This window comes from Typopeltis vanoorti, chromosome 15, assembly GCF_054136105.1.
Source record: "Typopeltis vanoorti isolate ZY-2024b chromosome 15, IOZ_Tvanoo_1.0, whole genome shotgun sequence".
Taxonomy (NCBI): Eukaryota; Metazoa; Arthropoda; class Arachnida; order Uropygi; family Thelyphonidae; genus Typopeltis; species Typopeltis vanoorti.
Window position 1 is genome coordinate 13,983,738 of NC_143563.1, and position 24,210 is coordinate 14,007,947.

The window sequence follows — 24,210 nt, forward strand, 5'->3', positions numbered from 1 at the left end:
CTCACAATACAAAAATGTTATGGGGGAGGGCCTATTTAGACCAGTTTCAATCTTTGTTGATGTCTCATTAGTTGGAGCCATACCCAGGAGTTGGAGACGTCAAAATTAAATCAATTCAGAAGTCATATGTTTTCTATATACAAGTATTGAAATGATTTATCACCATATTATTACTCCAGATTAGAGATAGTTGGAGAAGGTTTTACTGTTTTGTATTGATGTGAATTCAACAGCCTCTGTATGCAAGTAGACTAGTTGTGAAGATACTTCATGCATAGACTGTTTGCTTATGCTTGGGTAAACGATTAAAACAAGAATATAATTTATTATCAAGGATAACATACTTTTAATCCAATAGTAAAAAGTCATACATATATAAGCTTTATATATCCAATTATCATTGGCATGTCAAACTCTAATCTTGCAAAGAGCTACTTAAGGGAACAAGGCAGAGCTGAGGGAGCTGCACTTTAAACATTCATATGAAATTTACCCTCAGTAATGCACTTAGAATTTTTGGAAATAGTTATGCAACAACAATATAGATAGCCATGATAACTGCTTCATTGTCTGATCTTTATTAATTTTTTTTGTTGTTAATTGAGAGCAGATTAAAATCTTTTTATGTCTTTGATTTTTACTTACGTGTTGATTGTATTTAGAGCAGAGGATTTCATAGTAGTGGGTAAATTATGTTCCTTAGGAAATACTAAAGTTCTTATTCTAGATTAAACAAATCTTGCCATTTACTGTATAGCAGAGTGAAGCTCCCTTTCTCTTGAAAAATTGGGTATTTTTTTACCAATAGCTTTTTACTGCTATTGCTTAGCTTAAATGGTGGCATAGGTCTTTTTCTAAAAAAATGTAATGAGTAAGTCAGTAAATTTAATAACATGCTCAAAACTTATTCTATAAAAAACAGGTTTCACTAAAAATAATAACCTGTGTTAGTTACATTTCAGCTTATTCTAACAGGAATAAGGAGCTAGCAAAGTTTTTGTTAGGTGTTAAAAAATTTTTACACTTCAGTTCAAAACAATGATAATTAATAATATACACATTGAGTAAAAGGGAAACTCCCACTAGTGCCTATCTTAAGTCAATCAATAGCAACAGTTTTACTAAACTACAGGTAGGATACATGGATGTTTATAGTGAAGTGGGCTGCAAGTCGCTCATAGGCCTATGCTCTATTTTGTATATATTATCTTCATTATTTTCTCGAAAATTGCTCTTGAAAAATCAAAGGGCAGTCTTTAATTGCCACAATAGTAGCAATAATGATTCCTGAATAAGATCAGTTAATGATCCTTCTAATATACTAAAGAAATCATTTCTTTCAGACATACTTCATTGAAATTATTCACATATAAATAATACTTACACATATAGTCTTCAACATAATCTTGATTCAATATTAATCATATATATTTGAAAATCTAAGAAGTTTCATTCCTTATAATTAATTGATCACAATACTTCCTACTCAGTTGCATCATACCTATTAATTATGATATCTGTCACTCTACAGAATATTTTTGGTGTCATCCATTTTATCAAAATGACAGATTTCTTGAAACCATGCACATAAAGGAAGTTTGTATTTTTAACTTATATTAAAGCAAATTTACTGAAAATTTGATGCACATTATTGACTAATTTTTTAGAATTTTTTCAAACTACAACATTTATTTAACATTTGATTTTATAGGTTTAGCATATTTTAATATTAAGATCTCTCTTTTCAGAAATCTAGTGGTAAATAAGCTGGCAGCATGTGTAAATGTCATCCCTAATGTATTTTCAGTGTAAGTGTTCTACTATCTCTTCATTATCTGAAGCATTCAGTTAACTATTCTGTTTTTACATTTGAAATAAAATAGGGCAAAGTAATTCGGAATAAGCAAGACACCTAAAAGGTGTATTTAAAGCAGAGGATTTATACATATATTATGAAATAATAAGTATTCCATTTGTAAGAGGTTATAGCTAAAACTGTATTAATTATTAATAAGTAAATTAATAATTATTAGTAGCTAATATTTATTATAGTATGAAATTCTGCCTATGGAAGTTTTTTCACTTGGCTATGCTACCAATTATATATTTGGTTTAATCCTTTATCCAAATGTAAGCAAACAAAGTTTGCACCCGAAGTATTTTCAGGACTAGGGCAATTTGTGGCAAAGGTAGTATAACTTCTCATCACTTGCCGTAGTATCCCATAATGCAAAGCACATCTCTTGTGGACATGTATAATGCTATGCATTAAGGGGAAGGGTCACTAGCCAGACCCAGAGGTGGTGATACTAAGGTGGCAGTAATAGAGAAGTCATATTTCCATATACCAGTTGCCAAAACGTGTCACACCTTATTATTAAAATTCTCTGGATTAGAGAAGACTTCCACCTTAATATCACCACCTCTCGGTCTGGCTCCCACTGATGAGACCTCAATAAAGGTCAAAATCAGTCTGGTTAGTGACCCTTCTCTTAATGCATAGCATTATACATTTCCACAAGGAGATGTTCTTTGCATTATGGGATACTAAGGCAAGTGATGAGAAGTTATACCACCTTCGCCACGAGTTGCCCCAGTCCTGAAAATACTTCAGGAGCAAACTTTCTTTGCTTACACTTAGATGAAGGATTAAATCATATATATAATTGGTGAAATCCTGCCTAGGAAGAAATAATTTAATACATCTAAGAAATCAGAGTTGGGATCTTGAAAACATGACAGCCAGATTATTATTATTTTTATTTATTTTTTTTTTTTTTTTTTGCAATAGAACCTCTGTAGGATCGTTTTTGTTCTCCATGCTGAAGAGTCAGAAGAGCTCTTCAAGAAATTTCTTCATATACAACCTCTTGCAGGCAATTCCATGTTTCAGCAGTAAGCTGTTTGACATCTTACAAGAAAAGATTATTATTATTTTTATTTATTTTATTTTATTTTTTTTTTTTTTGCAATAGAACCTCTGTAGGATCGTTTTTGTTCTCCAAGACAACCATAACCTCTTCAAGAAATTTCTTCATATACAACCTCTTGCAGGCAATTCCTTGTTTCAGCAGTAAGCTGTTTGACATCTTACAAGAAACGCTATACAGTAAAACCTCGATTTAATGGACTATTAGGGGCTAAGGGTTGTGTGTTAAATCGCAAATCTTAGGAATAGTATTGAAAATAAAACACTTTCAGTGGTACAGTATTAATATATTTTAATGAGAACATTTTTATGTAATTACCATTTTACTGAGGATTGGGCTTGAAAAAAACATCAAGTTTCAGTTGCTTTCCACTTTTATACTGTTTCTTAATAATTAACGATCAAAATTTTCAAAAATATTCGTAATAAGCAATCACCTCTGGATCTGAAGATGCACCTATGAACGAGATGATGTCGTCCATGTATTCTCTAACCACTAATAGTTTCAGACCAGCTGGAATCACTTCTTCTTCCTTGTTGTCAACTCCTGATCGTCCCATAGAACATCTTCAGCAATCTCTTCCTGGCTGAGAATTTGGTAGCTTGGGTTGCTCTCGTCGATGTCTAGCCATTGTTCAATGTCATTCTCATTGACATTATCGTAAGCTCGCATCAAAGTTTCATGGAAATCGAAGGTTTCAAAACCTCTGAAATTGTATTCTGGTTCACTCCATTCAGTAACTTGATCCAGCCATTAGCCAATGTTGTAGTCTTTATCTCTTCCAAGTGCCAGCAAAATTAAAGATGGCAGACTTGATGTTGTATCCGCTCAAATTTTGAAGTGTCCTGGCTCCTCTTGTATCTTCTTTGGGATCATTTTCGTTCTCCAAGACAACCATAACCTCTTCAAGAAATTTCTTTGTATACAACCTCTTGCAGGCAACAATGACTCCCTGGTCAATATAGAAGTGGTGTTTGGAGGAAGGAAGATATATTTTATTCTTCCATTCCTACTAACCAACTTCTCAGCATTAGGATGGGCTGATGCATTATCAAGAAGTAAAACAGCTTTTACATCTTCAGCAGAGATTGTCAGGACCTCTTCTTGGTAGTTTTGCACTTCAGGTATGAAGTGATTGAAAAACCAGTCAGAAAAAATGTCACTTGTAAACCAGGCATTCCTTGAGCTGGAATAGATGACAGGCAACTGGTTCGTAACATTCTTCAAAGCGCGAGGCTTTCGTGCTCTTCCAACTACCATTGGCTTAAGGCGATGCATGCCATCGGCATTAGCACAAAGTAGGGCTGAAATGCGCTCCTTGTTTAATTTGCAGCCAGGCATGCTAATCTCATGTTTCTTCGCAAGGGTATTTTCAGGAACAGCATGATAGAACAGGCCGGTCTCATCTGCATTGTAAACTTGAACAAAATAAAACCCCCAGATTCAATGACTTCATTGATGTATTTTCTGAAGGGCTCAACTTGTTCAGTATCGGCACTCAGTGCTATACCACATGTTTGCCTTTTCGTAATGCCACAGCATTTACAAAAGCGCCAAAGCCACCTATCACTCGCCTGGAACTGTATGCCGACGTGCTGTGCCAAATTTTCAGCCAACCTTAGTTCAACACCACTAGACTGTTGTTGAATGAACCACTTGTAAACGCCTTCTTCTAAATTCTTATGCACTTCACATGGTTCTTATCTGCCACAGTCAAATCATTTGTCTTTATTTTTGCATATGTCCAAAACTGTTTGCTTTTGCAACCTGTAAAGTTGACAAATATGAGCAACAGATGCACCACTTTCCAACTTACTTATTAACTCAAGTTTTTATGCTATCGTCAAGTTTTCTTGTATTCTTTTAACCCCAGACATATTAACTGATATTAATAATGATTAATAACAGTTTAACTAAAAATTACTCCAGCAGCCTACGAACCAAAGCACATGCATGTAGACGGTATTTTTACCTTGGGTAGAATAAATGTTAAAAATACCAAGCAATTTTAAACCTAGTTTTACTCCATTTCCCAAGTAAGCGAGCAAACAAATAAGTCAAGTTTGCGCCTGCAAGTGATGCAAGTCTAGCTGATCCTACAGGCAGTGCAAAACCAAGGCAACTCGTGGTAAAGGTGGCATAAGCTCTGATCACTAATCTTAATATTTACCCTTAATGCCAAAACACATCTCCAAGAAGGGACTACCTTGCACTACCTGTAGGATCAGCTAGACTTGCATCATTGCAGGCGCAAACTTGACTTATTTGTTTGCTTGCTTACTTGGGAAATGGAGTAACACCAGGTTTAAAATTGCTTGGTATTTTTAACAAAAAAAGCACATGCATGTGTGTGAACTATTACGAGTACGCATGAAATATCATGAATATATGCAGATGTATCTGAAGATGCACTTTATAAATGCTGCTGATCGCTTCCGATTAACCATCGTATTATTTATTTATTTTTATTAATTATTTCATTATCTGTATTTATTTGCCAAATTATGTCCGTTAAATCCAAAGCTCATTGAATCGAGGTCTTAAATCAAGAGTTTACTGTATTCACTTTCTGTTGATATCAGAAAGGGAGCACCTGTAAGATTAGTTCCACCTTTTGAGTACACCATTCTCTTTCCTCTCGGAATCTTGCAAATGCAATTCAGGAGATTATGTGCTGGGGGGGGGGGGGAAGATCCCCCTAGTATATATATGTGTGTGTGTGTGTACACACAAACACACACTGTTTTTAGTTTTGGATATATTTACTGATATAACCACAAGAAAGAACATACTAGCAAGGCAAAAAAATTGGCCACAACCTTTAAATTATGAACACAAGACCGAGCCATATAGCATGCATATACTATCATGTCTCGGTTGCAGCTGTACATCTAGGAGGAAACACTATTAGAGTTCCACAGAAGGATAGTTGTATAATTTAAAAAAAATCTATTAAATGTCTAGTAACAGATTGTTTAATGATTTTAGCAAGTATAGACAAAGTAGAAAAGTTTTTTCTTTACTGAGGGGCTGTTTTATTATTTTTATAATTGAAATAAATGCCAATATACAGTATATTATCTAAAACATTGCATTTTTTCTCCTCCTTTTTAAGGTATGAGTGGCAAAATGAAATACAGAGAGACCAAGAGGTACTAATGGTGAGTTATATATAATGTTTCTATGTTAAATATTGACTTATCAAAATATTCGTAGATGTAATCTTATATATCCCTATTTGAAGAATATAAGAGATTACATAGAGAAGTCAGAAGAGCCATCAAGCAGGACAAGGAAAAGTTTTATGCTAATAAATATGAAGAGATAGAGTTTCAGATGAGGAGGCACAATTATAAAAGGATGTTTTATTTAGTTTGTGATCTAAAGTACAAGTTTAAGCTGTGTAATGTATTATGGCTCTTAATCGGCTGTATTTTACATATATGTGAATGAAAGTTTACTTTGTGAGTAAAAATGCTACTATGGTGTCATGTAATGATACCTCTGCTTACAGAATGATTGCTGGTAAGCCACTTATTGGTTAAATAAAACTAAATGTCAAGTATGAATCCCATCCTAATGATTATTAACCCCCCACAAAAAAAAAATATATTTTCTAGAACTCATAGCATATGTTGTAGCCAACCAAACTCACAATAGATAGGTTGGGTAAAATTAAGAAACTTTTTTATCTTAAGAATCATCCATTTATTATTCTTATTGGAGTTAAATACAAACTTTCAGCATTTTAAGTTATTTTTTATGAGAAGCTGGCCACAGTTGTGTGTATATAAAAAATGTACACTTAAATAAGAAAAAGATAGTGGGCAGAGTGGGTAGATTTGTTTTTTGAGATCTGGAAGGATGGATGGGTGTTTTTGAGTTTGGGCACAGCAGGAGGATGTTTTTTGAGCCAGCAAGCAGGATGGGGGGGGTGCATATTAGTCTCATTATTAGATTTATAATAGAATGAATACAATACATGGAGGAATAATAAAATACAAGTTAATTGGATCCTATGTTTTGTCTCTGCCAGAGAGACATTGTCTCAAATTTTACAAATTTGAGACAATGTCTCATAATTGTAAAATAATATAATCTCAAAATTGTAAAAGCACATACAAAAACACTAAAAAAGTGGAAAAAAATTAGATAAAAGCCTAAAGTTCTATGAGGGGTGCTCTCTGTTTGGTGCTGTTGGGTGGGAAGCCTAAGAATTAAAGTTTGACAAAACTATATTTATTAAGATTAGGCTGGTTTACCAAATCTGCAGCTGATTCTGAGAAAAGTCTTTCAAGTTTATATTTGTTGCAGCAGTTGTTTTTGATTCTGTGCAAGGTAACCAAAGTATGGTCAGCTAGACCAGACCAACCATAATTATGGCAGCAGATATATTTTTGTGTTCTTCTTGGCAGATCTCATGGTTTGACCAAAATAAGATAATTTGCAAGAACAAGGAACTTTGTAAACACTTGGAATAGAGAGGAAGGGGGATAGGTTGATTCTTAAGGGGGGTGAATGAGGGCCAGCTTCAGATGAGGTTTGAAAGCAGTACAGAGATTATATTTATTTTAGAGGTTCTGACTTTATTTTTAGGTGCTCTGAGTATAAGGAATAGTAATAGCATTACTGTAGTCTTTGTAGAGAGGACTTGAATGCAAAAGTGGGAAAGAGTATGAGAGTTAAGTCAGAGTGTGGCATGTTTGAAAGGCTGTTGGAATTTTCCAATGCTAACAGATTACCAATACCTGCTTCCAGAAACACCCATGACAGACCTATACTTGGATATCTAACATTGATAGGTCAAGGCACCAGATTGATTACATCCTGGCTCTCCACAATCTGCTCCAGGACAAATCTGTGAAAGACAAGCATTTCTGATTTGTCCTGGAGCAGATTGTGGTACAGACCATCAGCTAGTAAGAGCCAAATTAAGACTAAGACTCCAAAAATATCCAAGTCAGGCACATCCCACTAGATAGAATGTTAGAGTAATTCCTAGTGGATTCACATAAGAAACATTGACTTGGCTGGTTTATTTTTTAAAGACCAATGAGGAGAGCTCACCAGAAATGCTTTGGGAAGGAGTCAAGGTGATAACAGGATACAGCCAAGAAGTATCTCGGTCCAATAAGAAGACCAAGAAACCCATGAATATCAGATTCAACATGGGAACTAATCAAAAGAAGGTGGTTGGGAAAACAGAGAGACACAGGGACTGAAGAATATAAGAGATTACATAGAGAAGTCAGAAGAGCCATCAAGCAGGACAAGGAAACGTTTTATGCTAATAAATATGAAGAGATAGAGTTTCAGATGAGGAGGCACAATTATAAAAGGATGTTTTATTTAGTTTGTGATCTAAAGTACAAGTTTAAGCCCAAACTGAATGTCATCAAAGACAGGAAGGAGAGCATTACTAACAGAAGAATTGGAAATTAAAAACAAGTGGAAAGAATACTGCGAGGAACTGTACAGATTGGATTAAGAAAATTTGGAGGAGCCCTCTCACCAGGAAAATTATGATTTGGAACCTCTTCCATTTACGCATGAAGTTGAAAGAGCAGTTAAGCAGCTTAACAGCAATAAGGCCCCAGGTGCAGATGGAATTCCAGCAGAGTTAATTAAGGCCACAGGGGATGGGGGAATAAGAGTGTTTCATAGGTTGATTACAAGGATATGGGAGACAGGATCATGGCCTAGAGACTGGAAGAAGTCGGTTTTCATACCACTACATAAGAAGCGAGATATGAAGGCTTGCAAGAACTACAGAACTATTAGTTTAATATCTCATGCAAGCAAAATTTTATTGAAGATCATGCTAAATAGGATTGAGGCAGAGATGCCTGAGGAACAAGTAGGTTTTAGGAAAGGTAAGGGCACCAGAGATCACATCCTTTGCCTTAGACAGATTATAGAAAAGTGTAAATGGGTTTTCCATTTACACTTTTCTATTTCCATTTATAGATTATAGAAAAGTGAGGAATGGGTTTTCTTCAACACACTTTCAGGTTGATAGCCAACTTGTACAGGGAGCAAGAAGCCATGGCAAGAACAGGTGTTGGAATTGATTGGCTTCCGGTGGGAAAAGGAGTTAGGCAAGGATGTTTACTTTCTCCTCACTTATTTAGTATATATGTAGAGGCTCATGCATGAAGTATTAGATAGGAATTAAGATAGGTTGTAGATTGATCAGTAATCTGAGGTATGCTGATACCGTACTCCTCTGTAATGACAAGGAAGAACTAGGACAAATTCTTGATAAAATTAACAAGATCAGTAATAACAGAGGACTTCAACTCAATCCTAGCAAGACAAAGATTATAGTTCTCAAAGGAAATACAAACAGGGAAGCTTTTGAGAAACAAGTGTACCTTAATGGAGAAAGAATTGAGGAAGTCAGCAAGTTTGAGAGTACCTGGGATTCATTATTAATGTGAAGAATTGCTGTTCAGAAGATGTCAGAAGAAGATTAGGAATGGCTAAAACAGCAGTCGGAGACTTGTCTAAAATCTGGAAGGATGGATCTATCTCCATGGGAACAAAATTGAGGATTTTGGATGCAGTTGTTTTTCCAACAGTGACTAATGAATATGAGACTTGGAACCTAAAGAAGCCAGATAACAAAAGAATAGCTGCTTTTGGGATGTGGTGTTACAGAAGGCTGTTGAGGATATCATATACTGAAAGGCATATAAATGAATGTGTGTTAAAAAAGATCAGTAGAACTTTAAGGCTCCTCAAGGATATTGACAGAAAGTTAAAATATTTTGAACACGTTGAGAAGATGGAAGGAGGATTGTCAGAACAGTAATAGAAGGTAAAGTTCCTGGAAAAAAGAGGAAAGGGTAAACCGTCATTGAGATGAATGGATGCTATGTGTGGAGTAACTGATCTTCAGAGAGTTGAAGTCTCCAAAAAAAAGCATACAACAGGACTACATGGCTAGGCCTGGTGTGGCCCATCACCAAGTATCGGAGTGACCATATGGCATCTGTGGATTTCCAATGAACATATGAATTAATTGTAGAGAAGAATGGAAAGATAAGGAAGGAAAAACCAATTTGCTAATCTCTTTAGCATTGTAACTGTTGGACAAGAAAATCTGGCAAATAAATGAGAGTTCAGGTGAAAGTGAAGCCTGGGTGGGACCGAGGTTAGGAGCTCTGTTGACAAGGGTTGTGATAATGGCATACTGTTGAGAGGATGGGGGAGATGATGTGAAACCTACCTGGGGTTTCTGTAAACTGAGAAAGAAATGATGCCATTGGGAAGATGAGTGATTAGAGTATCTAGAAAAGGCAGGCTATTATTATGTTCTTTTTCCATGGTGAACTGGATTCTGGGATGCCAGCTGTTGAGATGGAGGAGGAATGAGCCATTTGGCAAAATAGAGAGCACATCATCAATGTACTGGGTGATCCAAAAGTAACAGAAAAAGTAAAAATATCTCTACAAACAGATTACAGTAATGCTATTACTATTCCCTATATCTAGAGCACCTCAGTAATAATAGTCAGAACTCTAAAATAAATTTTTGTACTGCTTTTAAACCACATGGAGGCTGGCTGCCCTCAATCTGCCCCCTCCTCTCCTCTCTGTTTCAGGTGTTTACAAAGTTCCTTGTTCTTGCCAGTTATCTTATTTTGGTCAAATTGCAAGATCTGCTGCCATAGGTATGATCAGTCTGATTTAGCTGACCATGCTTTGGTTATCTTGCACAGAATCAAATGAAAAAATAATAATAATAAATAAGCTACTATGCTTCGCTTCAACAAATATAAACTTGAAAGACTTTCTTAAAATCAGCTGCCGATTTGTTAAACTTCCCAAAATATGGGAAACCTTAATCCTTACACCTCCTGCCTAACAGCTAAGGCTAGCCAGCAGCACCCATAGAGGATGCCCCTATAGGATTTTAGGCTTTTTGGTCTAATTTTTTCTGCTTATTGTCTACGTCTTTTTTGTGTGTGCTTTTACAATTTTGAGATCGTATCTCTAGTGATGTCTTTGCAACAGAAATTAAATATAGGATTCAATAAACTTGTATTTTTTGTTGCCTGTGCTGTATTCATCCCATTGAACCTAATGAGTTTAAACCAGCACACAAGCCCTAATACTAGGTATCCAAAAAGCTTCAGGACAGAGGTGTTTGGTTCTTGTTGCCTGCATTTCTAGTATTGGTTTTTACGTTTTTTTTTTTTTTTTTTTTTTTTTGTGTTGGAGTATTGATTTGTTCATTTAACTAACTGAGGTGGAGTAGGAATGAGCCATGTGGCCAAATAGAGAGCACATCATCAATATACCAGGTGATCCAAAAGTAACAGAAAAAGTAAAAATTCAATAATTTGAAAAGTATAGACAGTAACATGCAAGAGGTAATAAACTGAAGATATTTTCAGGTGCAGACTTTGTTTGCTTACACTTGGATAAAGGATTAAACTAAATTTATTATTTTTTTTATGTTTTTTGTTTGTGTTGGGGTAGTGGTTTGTTTCTTTCACTTGACTTTAAACAGTCCGGTTTGCTCTCTGAGGGTCGCAGGCCTCAAAGGTCTGCATGCTCCCATCCTGACTTCCACCTCAAAAAAACACACTGCCACATACAACTTCCCCCACAAAACAGTGATGCACATGCTCCCTAAAAATACAGCTTTCCCCAAATGCACAAAACCCTACCAATGTAGAACACCATATTAATTATAAAAAATAAAAACAGTGCCTAAAATAACATGCAAGCACATAAAAGTAACAAATTAGAATTCATTGTAAATATACTGGAATTAGAATTCATTGTAAAAATGAATTCTAATTCCAGTATGTCCAGTATATTTATCACATGGAGACTGTTTACTGAATGATATTAAATATTAATCTCTGCTAGTTTTGTGTACATTAAACAGATATTACACTGACTGGGTTTTGCAAAAACCCAGTCTATATAATATCAGTTTAATTTTTTATTTCACTCTCCTAAAGAAATGTGCTATAATGCACATGAAACTAGTAGAGATTAATACTTAATAAATTGTTCAACAAACTATCTTTATCTGGGTAAATATACCAGACATAAACTTTCAAGAAATTTTCTTACAACAAAAATGTTTATTTCTTTACTGTAGCAGAAGATTGAAAAAAGTTTGTCAAATCTGTGCTATGAATGAAATTATTGATATGATTCATAATTTGTAAATATTGTGATGGTGGTTAATCATTACATTATATTCATATTGTTTTACATTTTATAATGTACATTAATGGATATTAATGTTGTATGTTTTAAATTTCAGATGATAAAAACTAGAACATCACGTCTAGAAGAACTTACCAAATATGTTAGGTAATGGGTCATTCATTTTTAACACATTTTGAGTCTATTTTATTTTTTTATTTATTTTATTTAAGTCATCCTTTCTAGATGGCTTATGTTTACTGTATATAGATTCAGAAGTACTGAAGCACTTGTTTTTGTTTCAGAGAGAATCATCCTTATGAAGTGTGTGAAGTTATTTCTGTTCCAGTAAGTACATGTCAAATTGTTTGGAAACTTAAAAACTATTAACTATTTTGCTGACATTTTCTCATGAACGAAACTGCACTTTATGATAAGATCATTTATGACATACAAAATAAGTTATTATCCAGTTTTTCATTAAAAAATAAAAAATAAAAATCAGGATATCATATAAACATATAAAACCCATAGGAGAAATGTGTTAGGGATATAAATACAGGAAAACTGCTAAAACCACAGGCTTGGTAGCTGGGCTGGGTAGTTGCCCTTCCCATAATGCATAGCATTATACACACCCTTTTGTGTTATGTGTAAATAATGTATTATATAACACATTATATAACTTGGTATTATTGATATGAAGTCATTAGCCTCTATATACAAGTAGCCCAGTCATGAAGATACTTCACATGTAACTTCACATTGTTTGCTTACGCTTAGATAAAGGATTAAACCTAGAATATAATTTCTTGAGCATCTCTAAATTCAATTCAGTGTTAGAAAATCATCAGCACCATTTATTTATCAATTTGTGAGTTATCATTGTTAAATTTCTGATATATCTCTATCACAGGCAAGCAATTTTTTTCTTCCAGAAACTTAGGTTTTTCATCCCTTAAACTCAAGACAATTAAACGTAGAGCCCACACTATTTCGGATGATAACATATTGTGTCAGGGACCATCAGAAGGCAACATTGGATGCTGCTTATAATTGGTGATAGTCTTAGGCCAGCTATCTCTGATTGGCTATTAGTAGAGATTGAACTGCTACTCAGTCTCCCAAAGTTAGATAGGGCTGAAATGGCTTTGCCTATAACCTCAAGGGATACACAGGATAACTATGATAGTACTGCATGAAAAGTTTGCATTATTACTAACTTCCTATCAACAATTTTTTTTAAAATTAGTCTCTTATCTGTCTTATTTGATGCCACTTTCTTTCATAATGTGTCCATATGATGGATACCCCTTGTCTAACACCTGGTTTTACATCAAACTATCTTCCTGTACCTCCTTCAATTATAACTCAGAACTAGGCTAATCTCAGGTGGTATGGTCACTTAAACAGAATGGGAGAGGAAAGATTAGCAGGAAAAAGACCCAGAGGAAGACCAAGATATAGGTGGACTGATACGGTAAAAAGTGCCTTAGAAGATAGAAATACAAGATTCTGATAATGTTGGAGTCTTGACAGGTAACAGACTGATTTGGAAGAAAATTGTAAATAGGAAGTTAGTAATGATGTAAATTTTTCGTGTAGTACTATCATATCCTGTATACCCCTTGAGGATACATGGCAGGAATTTGATGATGATGATGGTGGTGTCATGTTTACACCATATAATTATAGCATTTTGAAACATCTTTTCTCTTGGAATCTTATCATACAGATCTACAAAACTTAAATACATATTGTTATTATATTTCTATTATTTCTGAACTATTTGTTTTAAAATGAAAAACTGATCCCGACATCCTCTATTTTAGCCTGAGCCCAGCTTGCTCTTCTCCAAGTTTCCCTTTCACAATTTTTGTTAGCCTCTTTTCTCAAGTATACTTATATATATAAATCTTTCCAGGAACACTGAATAGGAAGATTCCTCTGTGATTCTCACATTCAGTTCTATTTCCCTTTTTATAGATGTGCACTATGACAGCTCTACTCCAATCATCTGGAATTCAGCCTTCATACCAGGCCTTCTGAATTATGCAGTACAGCCACTGTAAAATTTTTATACTTCCATATTTTAGCATTTCTGTTGAATCTCATTTATTCCAGCTGAATTTTCACATTTTAGGTTTTTGAAAGCTTTTTTCTACCTCAAATATTGATATATAACTCCCAACTGTATTCCTCTTGAATATTTTCTACTACTCTTCTGTCACTTTCATGTTTCATTTAATTATTTCAAAGTAATTGTTCGAAACCTCTTGGATACCTGCAGTTTTTGTGTCATATTTATCATCTCTTTTTCCTCTTCCATTATTCTTTGCTCCATTTCTAAGCTTTTTCAATAGCCAGAACGTTTTGTCACTTATTTTGATATTTATCTTATATATTCTTATCAATCTTCCCATGATTTTTGTTTAACTACTTTGACACATTGCTTCACTTCCTTATATTTTTCTCTGTATTCTCTGAGAGCATGTACTGACTTACTTGCTAGGAATTTTCAGTAGACTTTTTTTCTTTTCCATAACTTCCTCTTTAATTTTGCAAGTCTACCATGAAGTTTTGATTTTTCTATCTTTGTAAACAACTTCACCACATGCTTCTCTGAAGTAAGCCAATCAGTGTTTATTTCAGTCTGCCACAGGATCTTCAAGGTTTCAGTCTACAGTTCACCTCTGAAAGCTGCTTAACTTTTATTATTTTTAAAACTTTCTTATATATATTTTTATTTTTAATATGAAAGTCGGTTTCATATGCTCAAAACAAAATGGTGATCACTTCCTATTTCAAATCCACTATATACTTGTGTCCTGAACCAACATGAAGATATAACTATCAACAATAACTTTGTCGGTTATACTTTTCTTATTTCTTGTGTCTTCTCTCCATCTGACTTTGTACACATGTTTACAAAGTCAGATGGAGTTATGTTGGATCATGATGTTAGTAATGACCTGAATGTTAGTTCACATTTTGATCAGAAATCTCCATCAGGTATTTGTCATTATTATTAGCTTTACATATACAGCCTTACTATTTTTCAGTGAAAAATTAAATTGGAAGAAAATTAGGATAGGAATGAATATATATATTGTGAATATGGATAGGATATATTATGAGTTATAAGATGAGGTGAGATGAGACACTTGTATTTGTTTATTGAAGTTGAAGCATTCAAGGAATTGAGTTTGTGTAAAAAAAGTACAAAATATATTAAATGTATTAATGCAAAAGATAGGCACTGTTTTCTGTCATACACCAGTAACTGCAGTGCTTTAGTCTCATATGGGCTCCATGTTTGTTTTCACAAATAGAGATTAGAGATGTTTAAACCCAACTTCAAAGTTATAAATTAAGGAGAATGGAGTAAATTCCTTATTGCTGTGTCTGTGAGTCCAGGATATTCTGACTGTACATGGAACTTAAAGTCCCTCAAACTTTTCTCCCTGAATAAGCTGTTCATTGATCTCTTCTGTTTCATCAATCTCTTTTGATGAAAGGTTACCATTGATATCAAATTTTTTTTATGTGCTTCTTCCATCTAAAAGGAAAGGATTACTGATCCAATCACATTTTATCTCTGCTTCAGCCGGGGGGGAGGTTACTGAAGCAATTTTGCCTTAGTTCCATTTTTGTGCAAATCGTTTGTACTTTATCCCAATTTTAAAAAATCAATGTTAATTTTCTTTTTACTTTTTTTTTGTTTTATTGTCTTGTTGATCATTGCTCATTACTACATTTATCAAGAATTTCTTCACAGCCTTCATTTTTGAAAATAGGATAGTTATTTGCATTATGCACATTTTTATTCACTTGTTTTTTCACATTTTTTGTACTAATCTGCCATTCCATATTATCCCTACACTATATACATATATAAAAGTATAAAATTTCTTGGTATCTTTAATATATAATAAGCCCAATATCCAGAGATTTTTATTAACCTCCCTACCAACCAAGTTGGATGAAATAGTGAGACCAAATTGCACTTCTTATCCATGTTATTCAACAGGTGTTACAGAATCATATCCAGATTTAGCTGGACGTCTATAGACGTCATGGCTGGTTGAGGAGTTAATAAGGTCAAGCACCTTTTGGCGACTTGTATATGAGATGTATATGATTTCTGCATTACTTCAACTTTGGTATCTCTCCTGGGTCTGGCTCCCACTGATGAGACCTCAATAAAGGTCGAAACTGGTCTGAGTAGTGGCTCTTCCCATTATGCATAGTATTATACATCTGAAAGGAAGTGTGCTTTGCATTATGGGATACGTACTAAGACAAGTGATATGAAGTCATTAGCATCTATGTACAAGTAGTTGCTCAGACATGAATATATTTCATGTGCAAAACATTGTTTTGCTTCCTTGGGAAAAGGATTAAAAACCAACTATAAAATTTCTTGGTATACTTTAATGTATAATAAACCCAAGGTAAAAAAAAACTTTCAACGCACACACACACAGAGTGGCCCATAAGTCACAAAGGGGTTTAAACATTTAATAACTATTTTTATTTATTAATTATTTTTATCTTTAGTTGTTGTTGTAATGAAATAAAGAACTTGGAAATTTTCTTATTAGTTATGAAAAGCCACATCATGTAAAAGCCTTCCATTTTTGGCTTCACAAAGATGAACCTTCCCTACATCATGTTCCATGACAAATGTTAATGTTTCTGGCTGCATTGCCCTAATTTCTGCACAAATGTTCTCCTTCAGCTGTTGGATTGTCTATGGCTTGTTCACATACATCTTTTCCTTTAGGTAACCCCATAGAAGAACATTCACGAAGAAATTAGGGCTCTGCAGCCAGAAACATTTGTCAGACAGCTGTCATAGAAAGGGCCCATCTTTGTGAAGCCATAAGTGGAGGGAATTTATGTGATGCGGGTTTTCATTGCTAATAAAAAAAAATCTTCAATCCTATATCCTCCAACTTTTGCAATTCTGTTAAAAAGACTTAGAAAAGTCCAAAAGTATCATGGTGTGTCCATTCCTCTTGTCTAAATCATCCATAACATTATTATAAAATTAAATTATTCAAATGTAACCTTGCCTTAGTAAACCCATGCTGCTGTTCATTACAAAGTATAGATTCTCTGTCAACCTATTTCTCTATGCGAGCTCTTGTCAGATTTTACAAAATCTTCACCACTACTCCATAGATCACATCAGTTTTTCCACCACTCTCATGCAGTGGGATTATTGTACATTTATTCTGTCTGTGAAATCTTCCCTGTACTGAGACCCAAATTATCCAGCCAAGTCAAAGTCACAGCCTTTGACTTGGCTGGATACTCTTTTAAGTTTAGCTGGATGCTCTTTAAGTATCTGTGCTGATATCACATCAGTCCCTAATTGCTAAATTCTTATTCAGTTTATGAACATACTCCAGGTTGGTAGCTCTTAGCAAAACCGACATCCGTTAGTTGAACAATTTCAACTGGCCTGGTTGGCCGAGTGATTAGCGTATCCGCTCTCCACCCAAAAGGCTGCAGGTTCAAATCCCGCTGTGGTCATGGATGTTTGTGATTGTTTGTGAAAGTACTAGTGGTGGTAGTACTTTCACAAACGGCGTTGGGGTTAAGTGATGAAAATTAGTACACTATTAGTGCACTTTTCCAACATACTACTAATAAGAATAATTTCTTCTGCATCTTCCACCTATATCATTCTAAGTGTTATTGTCTCTGTTTGAGTGAAACAAAACTGACAGTTTTGTTTCATACCTCATGCTTAGCTTTCCATACAGTGCTTTTCATAATTTTGCACCTTATAAATTTTCGTAACTGATGTCATCCTTATTCACATGGTAATTCCTTCTGCATCATCTTTTTCTTGAAAATAAGATTGCACATTCATTTCACTGTTACTCTTTTTATTCTTTGAACTCTGGGAATGTACATTCCAGTATTGTATCATTTAAGTAATTTTTTAATGCTTCCTATGCACTGCTGATATCCTTCTCAACCAGCAACTGATACCATGGGACTAAACCTAGTATTCTCCTCAGTTGGTCATAATTTTCTTTGTAGTTCAGCATGTAACCTTTTCTAAACATGACATCTATATATTTAACCATTTCCAGGTCAGTATATCATGAACGTTGTCACTAACTGGAAGCAGAACAGTCATGTCTTTTACTAAAACTCCCCTCTGACACTATAATCAAGTCTGACATTCTTTAATCTCAAGTTCTTTTTCTTTCTGCCATATGCTGTTTGAGGAAGTTGTCTTCAATAAATTTGGCTTGATTCTTCTCATGAGATTTCACACTAGCTAATCAATGTTCAGTGATTAAGATTACCCATGATTATTTATTTTCCACCCATCAGGTTGATTCATGATGCATTTCAATTTTATTGTCATCAGCAACTGATTCACCAATCTCTATCAACACCACCATGCATTTGATCTTGTTAGACTACACCTCACACCACACAGCTTCAAACTCACTACTAAAATCATTATGAATATTGCAATCATAGCTTTCTTCCCTAACTAGACTCAAATCACTCATTATCATTAGCATGAATGTTCCTTACATCCTCAATGCCCTATTGAGGATGCATGGAACATCAGCTACTGGAACAAATCTGAAAACACACCCCAACTCAACATCACCAGAGTTAAGGATCAGTACTATCAACATAAGAAGCCTGAATGGCAAAGAAATGGAGCTAGCTGAGGAATTAGATAAGTACCAGATCGACATAATAGGGGTGACTGAAACAAAAAAGACAAAAACTGGTGAGATGTTTCTGAGCAATAAATACAAAATGTTATATTCAGGCAATGACAATCAAGGAGAAGAAGGAGTAGCCATAGTATTCAACACAAAATACGAGGCTAATCTTCTTGAATGGCAGTCAGTCTCAAGTAGAGTAATGTGGGCAAATATGAGAATGGGGGAACTGAACAATGAGACTTATTTGTGCCTATGGTCCCACAGAAGGTTCTACTAAAGTAGAAGTGGAAGAATTTTTTGAGGCTTTAGAAAAAAGCAACTGACACAATGAAAAAGAAAAAGTTGGTCCTTGTTGGGGATCTAAATAGCAGAGTAGGAAATGATTGTGACACATACAAAAATATTTTGGGAAAATTTGGAGAAAAGAGCAAAGTTAATAATAATGGCAAATATCTGTTGGATTTCTGCTCAGGACATGGACTGGTTATTACTAACACCATGTTCCAACATAAAAATGTGAACAAATTCACATGGAGAGAAGAAGCAAGGAATAAGAAAAGTCTCATTGACTATGTTATTGTTGATAGTGATGTTTTCTCCCTGGTGCAGGACACCAGAGTGTACAGAGGATTTGAAATTGGAAGTGATCACTATTTAGTCTTGATCAGGATAAAATTGAATTTCATATTGAAAAGAATAACATGTAAGAAAGTTTTAAAGCAAATTAAAGTTGAGCAGCTCTCAGATGTGAACTGTAGACTAAAATACACAAAGATTATTAAAGAAAAAATGAAAGAGTTTGAGAACAGGAATCAAACCTTGGAGATTCAATGGCAAGCCTTGAAAAAAAGCCCTGATTGATTCAGCTAGAGAGGCATGTGGTGAAGTTGTCTGCAAGGATAGAAAAATTAGAACTCCATGGTGGACTCAGGAAGTTAAAGAGGCAGTGAAGGAAAAGAAGAAAGCATATCAAAAGTTCCTGGCAAATAAGTCAGCTTGTGCTCTTAGAGAATACAGAGACAAATGCAAGAATGCTAAACCCTGTGTAAAACTAGCTAAACAAAAGTCATGGGAGGACTTTGGCAAGAATATAGAAAATGAATATCAAGAAGGTGGCAAAATATTCTGGAGGTTGTTGAAGAAGCTTAGAAATGGAGGAAAGAGTGGTGTAAAAGGAGTTAGAGATGATAAAGGTGATGTGAAAATGGAAGAAAAAGATATCCTTGAAGTATGGAGTAATTACTTTGAAAAACTGCTAAATGAAACAAGCAGTGATGACAGCACAGTGGTAAAAAACACTGACCAGGCATGCAGTCAGGAATAAATATTCATACTTGAAGCAGAAAAAGCCATCAAAGGCTTAAAATGTGGAAAGGCAGCAGGAGTAGATGATATTTGGCCAGAAATGCTGAAGTATGGCGGTATAAAAGTCTTACAGTGGCTGCACTACATAGTTCAGAAAGCCTGGACAGAGGGACGAATTCCCAATGATTGGAGTATGAGTATAGCTTGATGTATAGGAGAAAGATTGGTGTTCCTGGCAAGTTCTATGCAAGTATACTTCAGAAACGGTTGAGAAGAATTGGGGAAGAAAAGCTTGGTGAAGAACAAGCTGGATTCAGGCCAAATAGAGGCTGTCAGGATCAGATCACTTTACGACAAATAGTCGAGAAAGCATGGGAATATAACAAAGATCTGTATTTAAGTTTTGTCGATTTGGAAAAGGCATATGACAAAGTGCCAAGAGAAAAGCTATTCAATATGCTACAGTTATATGGTGTCAATGGGGCATTATATCAAGCAATACTTAGTCTTTATTTGAGTTGTAAGTCAGCAGTTAGAATTGAAGGAAGTACAAGAAGATGGTTTAATGTTAAATCTGGTGTGAGACAAGGATGTACATTATCTCCTCTGTTATTCCTTATCTATATGGATCACATTATGAAGGAAAGTGGTATTAAACATGATATGAGAATTGGAGATGTTAATGTCAGCTCTTTGCTTTATGCGGACGATGTCATACTTCTAAATAAATCCGCAAGTTTGCAAGAATCCCTGACTAAATTGAATAACTGTTGTAATAGATATGGTATGAAGGTCAGCATTAAAAAGGCAAAGACAATGAAAATAAGTAGAATTGTTGAAAATGTCAATTGTGTTGTGAACGGAGAACCTGTGGAACAAGTAAAACATTTCAGCTTCTTAGGCACGATTTTTACTGAAGATGGTAAATTAAATATGGAAATAGACAACAGAATCAACAAAGCTGGTAGGGTAGGAAGTCAACTATACGGAATAAGAGAGAAATTAGTCGGAACACTAAATTAGCTGTATACAAGACAGTGTTCAAACCAGTTTTAACTTATGGATCTGAGAGCTGGATCAGAAGTAAAACACTTGACCAAAGACTAGAGACCGCAGATATGAAAGTCCTGAGAAAGATTATAGGCGTGAACAGGTAGCATCAATGGCAATATCATATTAAAAACGATGATATTAGGAATGAACTTGACATTGTCAGCATCCAGGAATGCTTTAGCAGAGCTAATCTTAGGTGGTATGGTCACTTAAATAGAATGGGCAAAGAGAGATTATCAAAACAAGTGTTCTCTGCCAGGTTGGCAGCAAAACGACCCAGAGGAAGACCAAGATATAGGTGGATTGATACGGTACAAAGTGCCTTAGACAATAGAAATATAAGATCTTTTAATGTCGGCGTCTTGATAAGTAACAGACTGATTTGGAGGAAAATTGTAGATAGGAAGTTAGTAATGATGTAATTTTTTTCATGTAGTACTATCATATCCTGTACACCCGTCGAGGGTACATGGCAGGAATTTGATGAGGATGAGGAACATTTATAAAAATAATGTCTTAAGTTGCAAGATTTTTTCCTCCCAGTTACTTCTTCCTTTGCACAAACACAAATAAACTTCATTACCATAATCACAATTATATGTAAGAAGCTAAGTTATTTGGTTCTAACTTTGCTTCTTACGTATGTAAAGGAAGATTAGCTGGGAGATCTAAATATGTTACCTGTAAAGATGCACTCAAATTTGAATTTTTATGAATGTAAAACATTTATCTTCTCCAGATTCAGCAAGGCAACCCTCCCTATCTCAATTGGCTAGGTCAGATGGTTCCTGAGAAAAAAGAAAGCTAAGTGTGTGCCATATATAGTAGATGCCAATTTATAAGAAGATAAAAGTGATATTTAATTTCTCAAGGATTTGTACATTGCATTTTAAAAAAATTCTCATTTCAGATATGCCAGTATTTTTAAAAATAATCAGTTGTAAAATGTAAATAAGTTTATTAAATAAAATACTAATGAAATTACTGACTTCTTATATTTTATTTATTTCCTTCAGGCATTAAGTTTTAAAATTTTGAACTTAAAGGCTCCAAGTGGTATTTTTGCTATCTCCTTCCAATCAAGCGATTCTTGCTTCAACTTTTTTAACAGTAAGACAACGAATGACATTTTCCCTTTCCATTTGTTAAAATTTGTGAATGATTCATTTAGCATACTTTCTTGCCTTTCTAAATGAGCATTAGCTGTCCTAATACTGATATTTTTATTTCTGTTTAGATTAAGACCAGGTGTTCTTAAAATTAAAAGAAAGCCTGATGTTTTTTAGCTTCTGTATTTATCAAATTTTTTCCCTCTAAGTTTAACTTCTGATATCAATATATGCATCATACACAAGTCATGTAGAGCATGTCAATATATGGTATTATTCAATGTCTACCAATTTGCTGTAGTGAGAATTGATTGTATATGGTTTGTTGTATGATTAGTAATTTTCAGAAGATGACAGTGTTTCCCTTGATATTGTTTTAAAAATGTGCAGGTAAATTGAATGGACAACAAAATGGGGGGAGGGGTATAATGGAAGTGGTTAGAAAATAGTTGCCTTTGAAAGATATTCACTGAATGAGGTTTAAGATGTTTGCTGATGGTAGATAAAAGGATTGGAGAGGTATGGAAGGTAGGAAAGTTGTAGACAAAGAAGAGAGAGGAGATGAATTTTTAAAGATGATTAGTGGAGTTTTTTTTTTTTAGATCAAATAGTTCAACATATATATTTTTAAAATTAAAACCACTTAATTTCTTATCACCTTAGTGGAAAAGGATTTCTCACATTATATATTACGCTCCCATATTGTTGACTGTTTCTTTTCCAGAACTAGCAGTTGATAGTAATGAAAAGGCTGATTTCCCATTCATGCTTTCTTTTACCACTATACATTGCTGTTCATAATGTTTATGTTTCTTAATAAAAGGTTGATGTTGTGTGGCTACCTAAATTCTTGGGTTTGTTTTGTTTCTTTTCTTGTTTCTAAAATATTTTATTATCATGAATCGTTAATGTATGTTGTTGGTCAGATGTTGCAAAATTATCATAGAAGCTGCATAATATTGTAATTTCTGCACAAAGCTTACCCTAGCCATTCATTAAATTTGTGATCCGTGAACCGTGAAACTTTGATAAAGGCTTGATTACTCATTAAAAAATTATATTTAACATGTGTTTTGGATTTTGATTTAGTTATTTCGCGTGTTCATGCCTGATGTTTGAGATTGTTTCATGCTGTACTTGCCCATCAGGTAGGAAGTGAGAAATTGTCTCATGCTTTTGCTTACATATTAGGTAGGCAGGCATGTTACATTGTAGAATGTGATTTCCATCAACACAAAACTATGTGGAGCAGAAAGAATCTGTAATAAGTAACCAATAATAGAGAATTAGTGATTAAAATATAGAGACATGACTTATTTGTGAATGCTGGTGCATTTAAGGAAAACAAAGAGACATAAATATAAATAAGATTCATTACTGAGAAATACATCCCCGATAATTTTGAGCTTTATGCATGGTACAGTAAATTATTATGGAACAGAATATTCAAGTTACATATGATCCTGTATTTCTACAACTAGTGAAAGTGAATCGTGCACTTTTATAATAAGCTTTATTGGGGGTGGGGGGACTAAAAACTTTTGACAAGCTCACATTTTATTCTTTTATCCCAAGAAAGAAAAAAAAACTCCCTTTAGTGTCTAGGTTTATTTCCAAAAAAAAACTTTGCTAAAGCCAAAGAAAGCGTCATTACTTTCAGAGTTACTAACTCTGACTGTTTTGTTTTTGTACATAATATTTGTTTGTATTTTTCATTGATTGTTGGGGAGGGATAAGAATAAAAATTATCCTCCTCAGTTTAACATTAGTATTCATAACCGGCATATAAATTTTCACAGCTTCAGTAAATTGTAATAATTAGAACAAGCACACATGCAAATTTTTCTTTCTAAGGGGTACAGTGTCTCTCACCTCCTTTCTCAAAGCAACTGTTTATTAAATTTCAGAAATAAAAAATAAAACTTTTTCTGT

The 24,210-nt window shown here is 34.3% G+C and overlaps 1 protein-coding gene across 2 annotated transcripts in view; it reads left to right on the top strand.

Moving 5' to 3' along the window:
- Positions 1-22,154, top strand: part of LOC150098400 (protein CutA homolog) — a 56,650-nt gene extending 34,496 nt beyond the window's left edge. For both annotated transcript variants that reach the window (XM_090405223.1, XM_090405222.1), the window contains 5 exons: positions 1,749-1,808; positions 6,046-6,091; positions 12,220-12,269; positions 12,407-12,449; positions 21,909-22,154. In XM_090405223.1, the coding sequence (XP_090261349.1) occupies positions 1,749-1,808; positions 6,046-6,091; positions 12,220-12,269; positions 12,407-12,449; positions 21,909-21,977 (268 nt within the window). In that variant the 3' untranslated portion in view covers positions 21,978-22,154. The remainder of the gene's footprint in view (positions 1-1,748; positions 1,809-6,045; positions 6,092-12,219; positions 12,270-12,406; positions 12,450-21,908) is intronic.
- Positions 22,155-24,210: the final 2,056 nt, after the last annotated feature.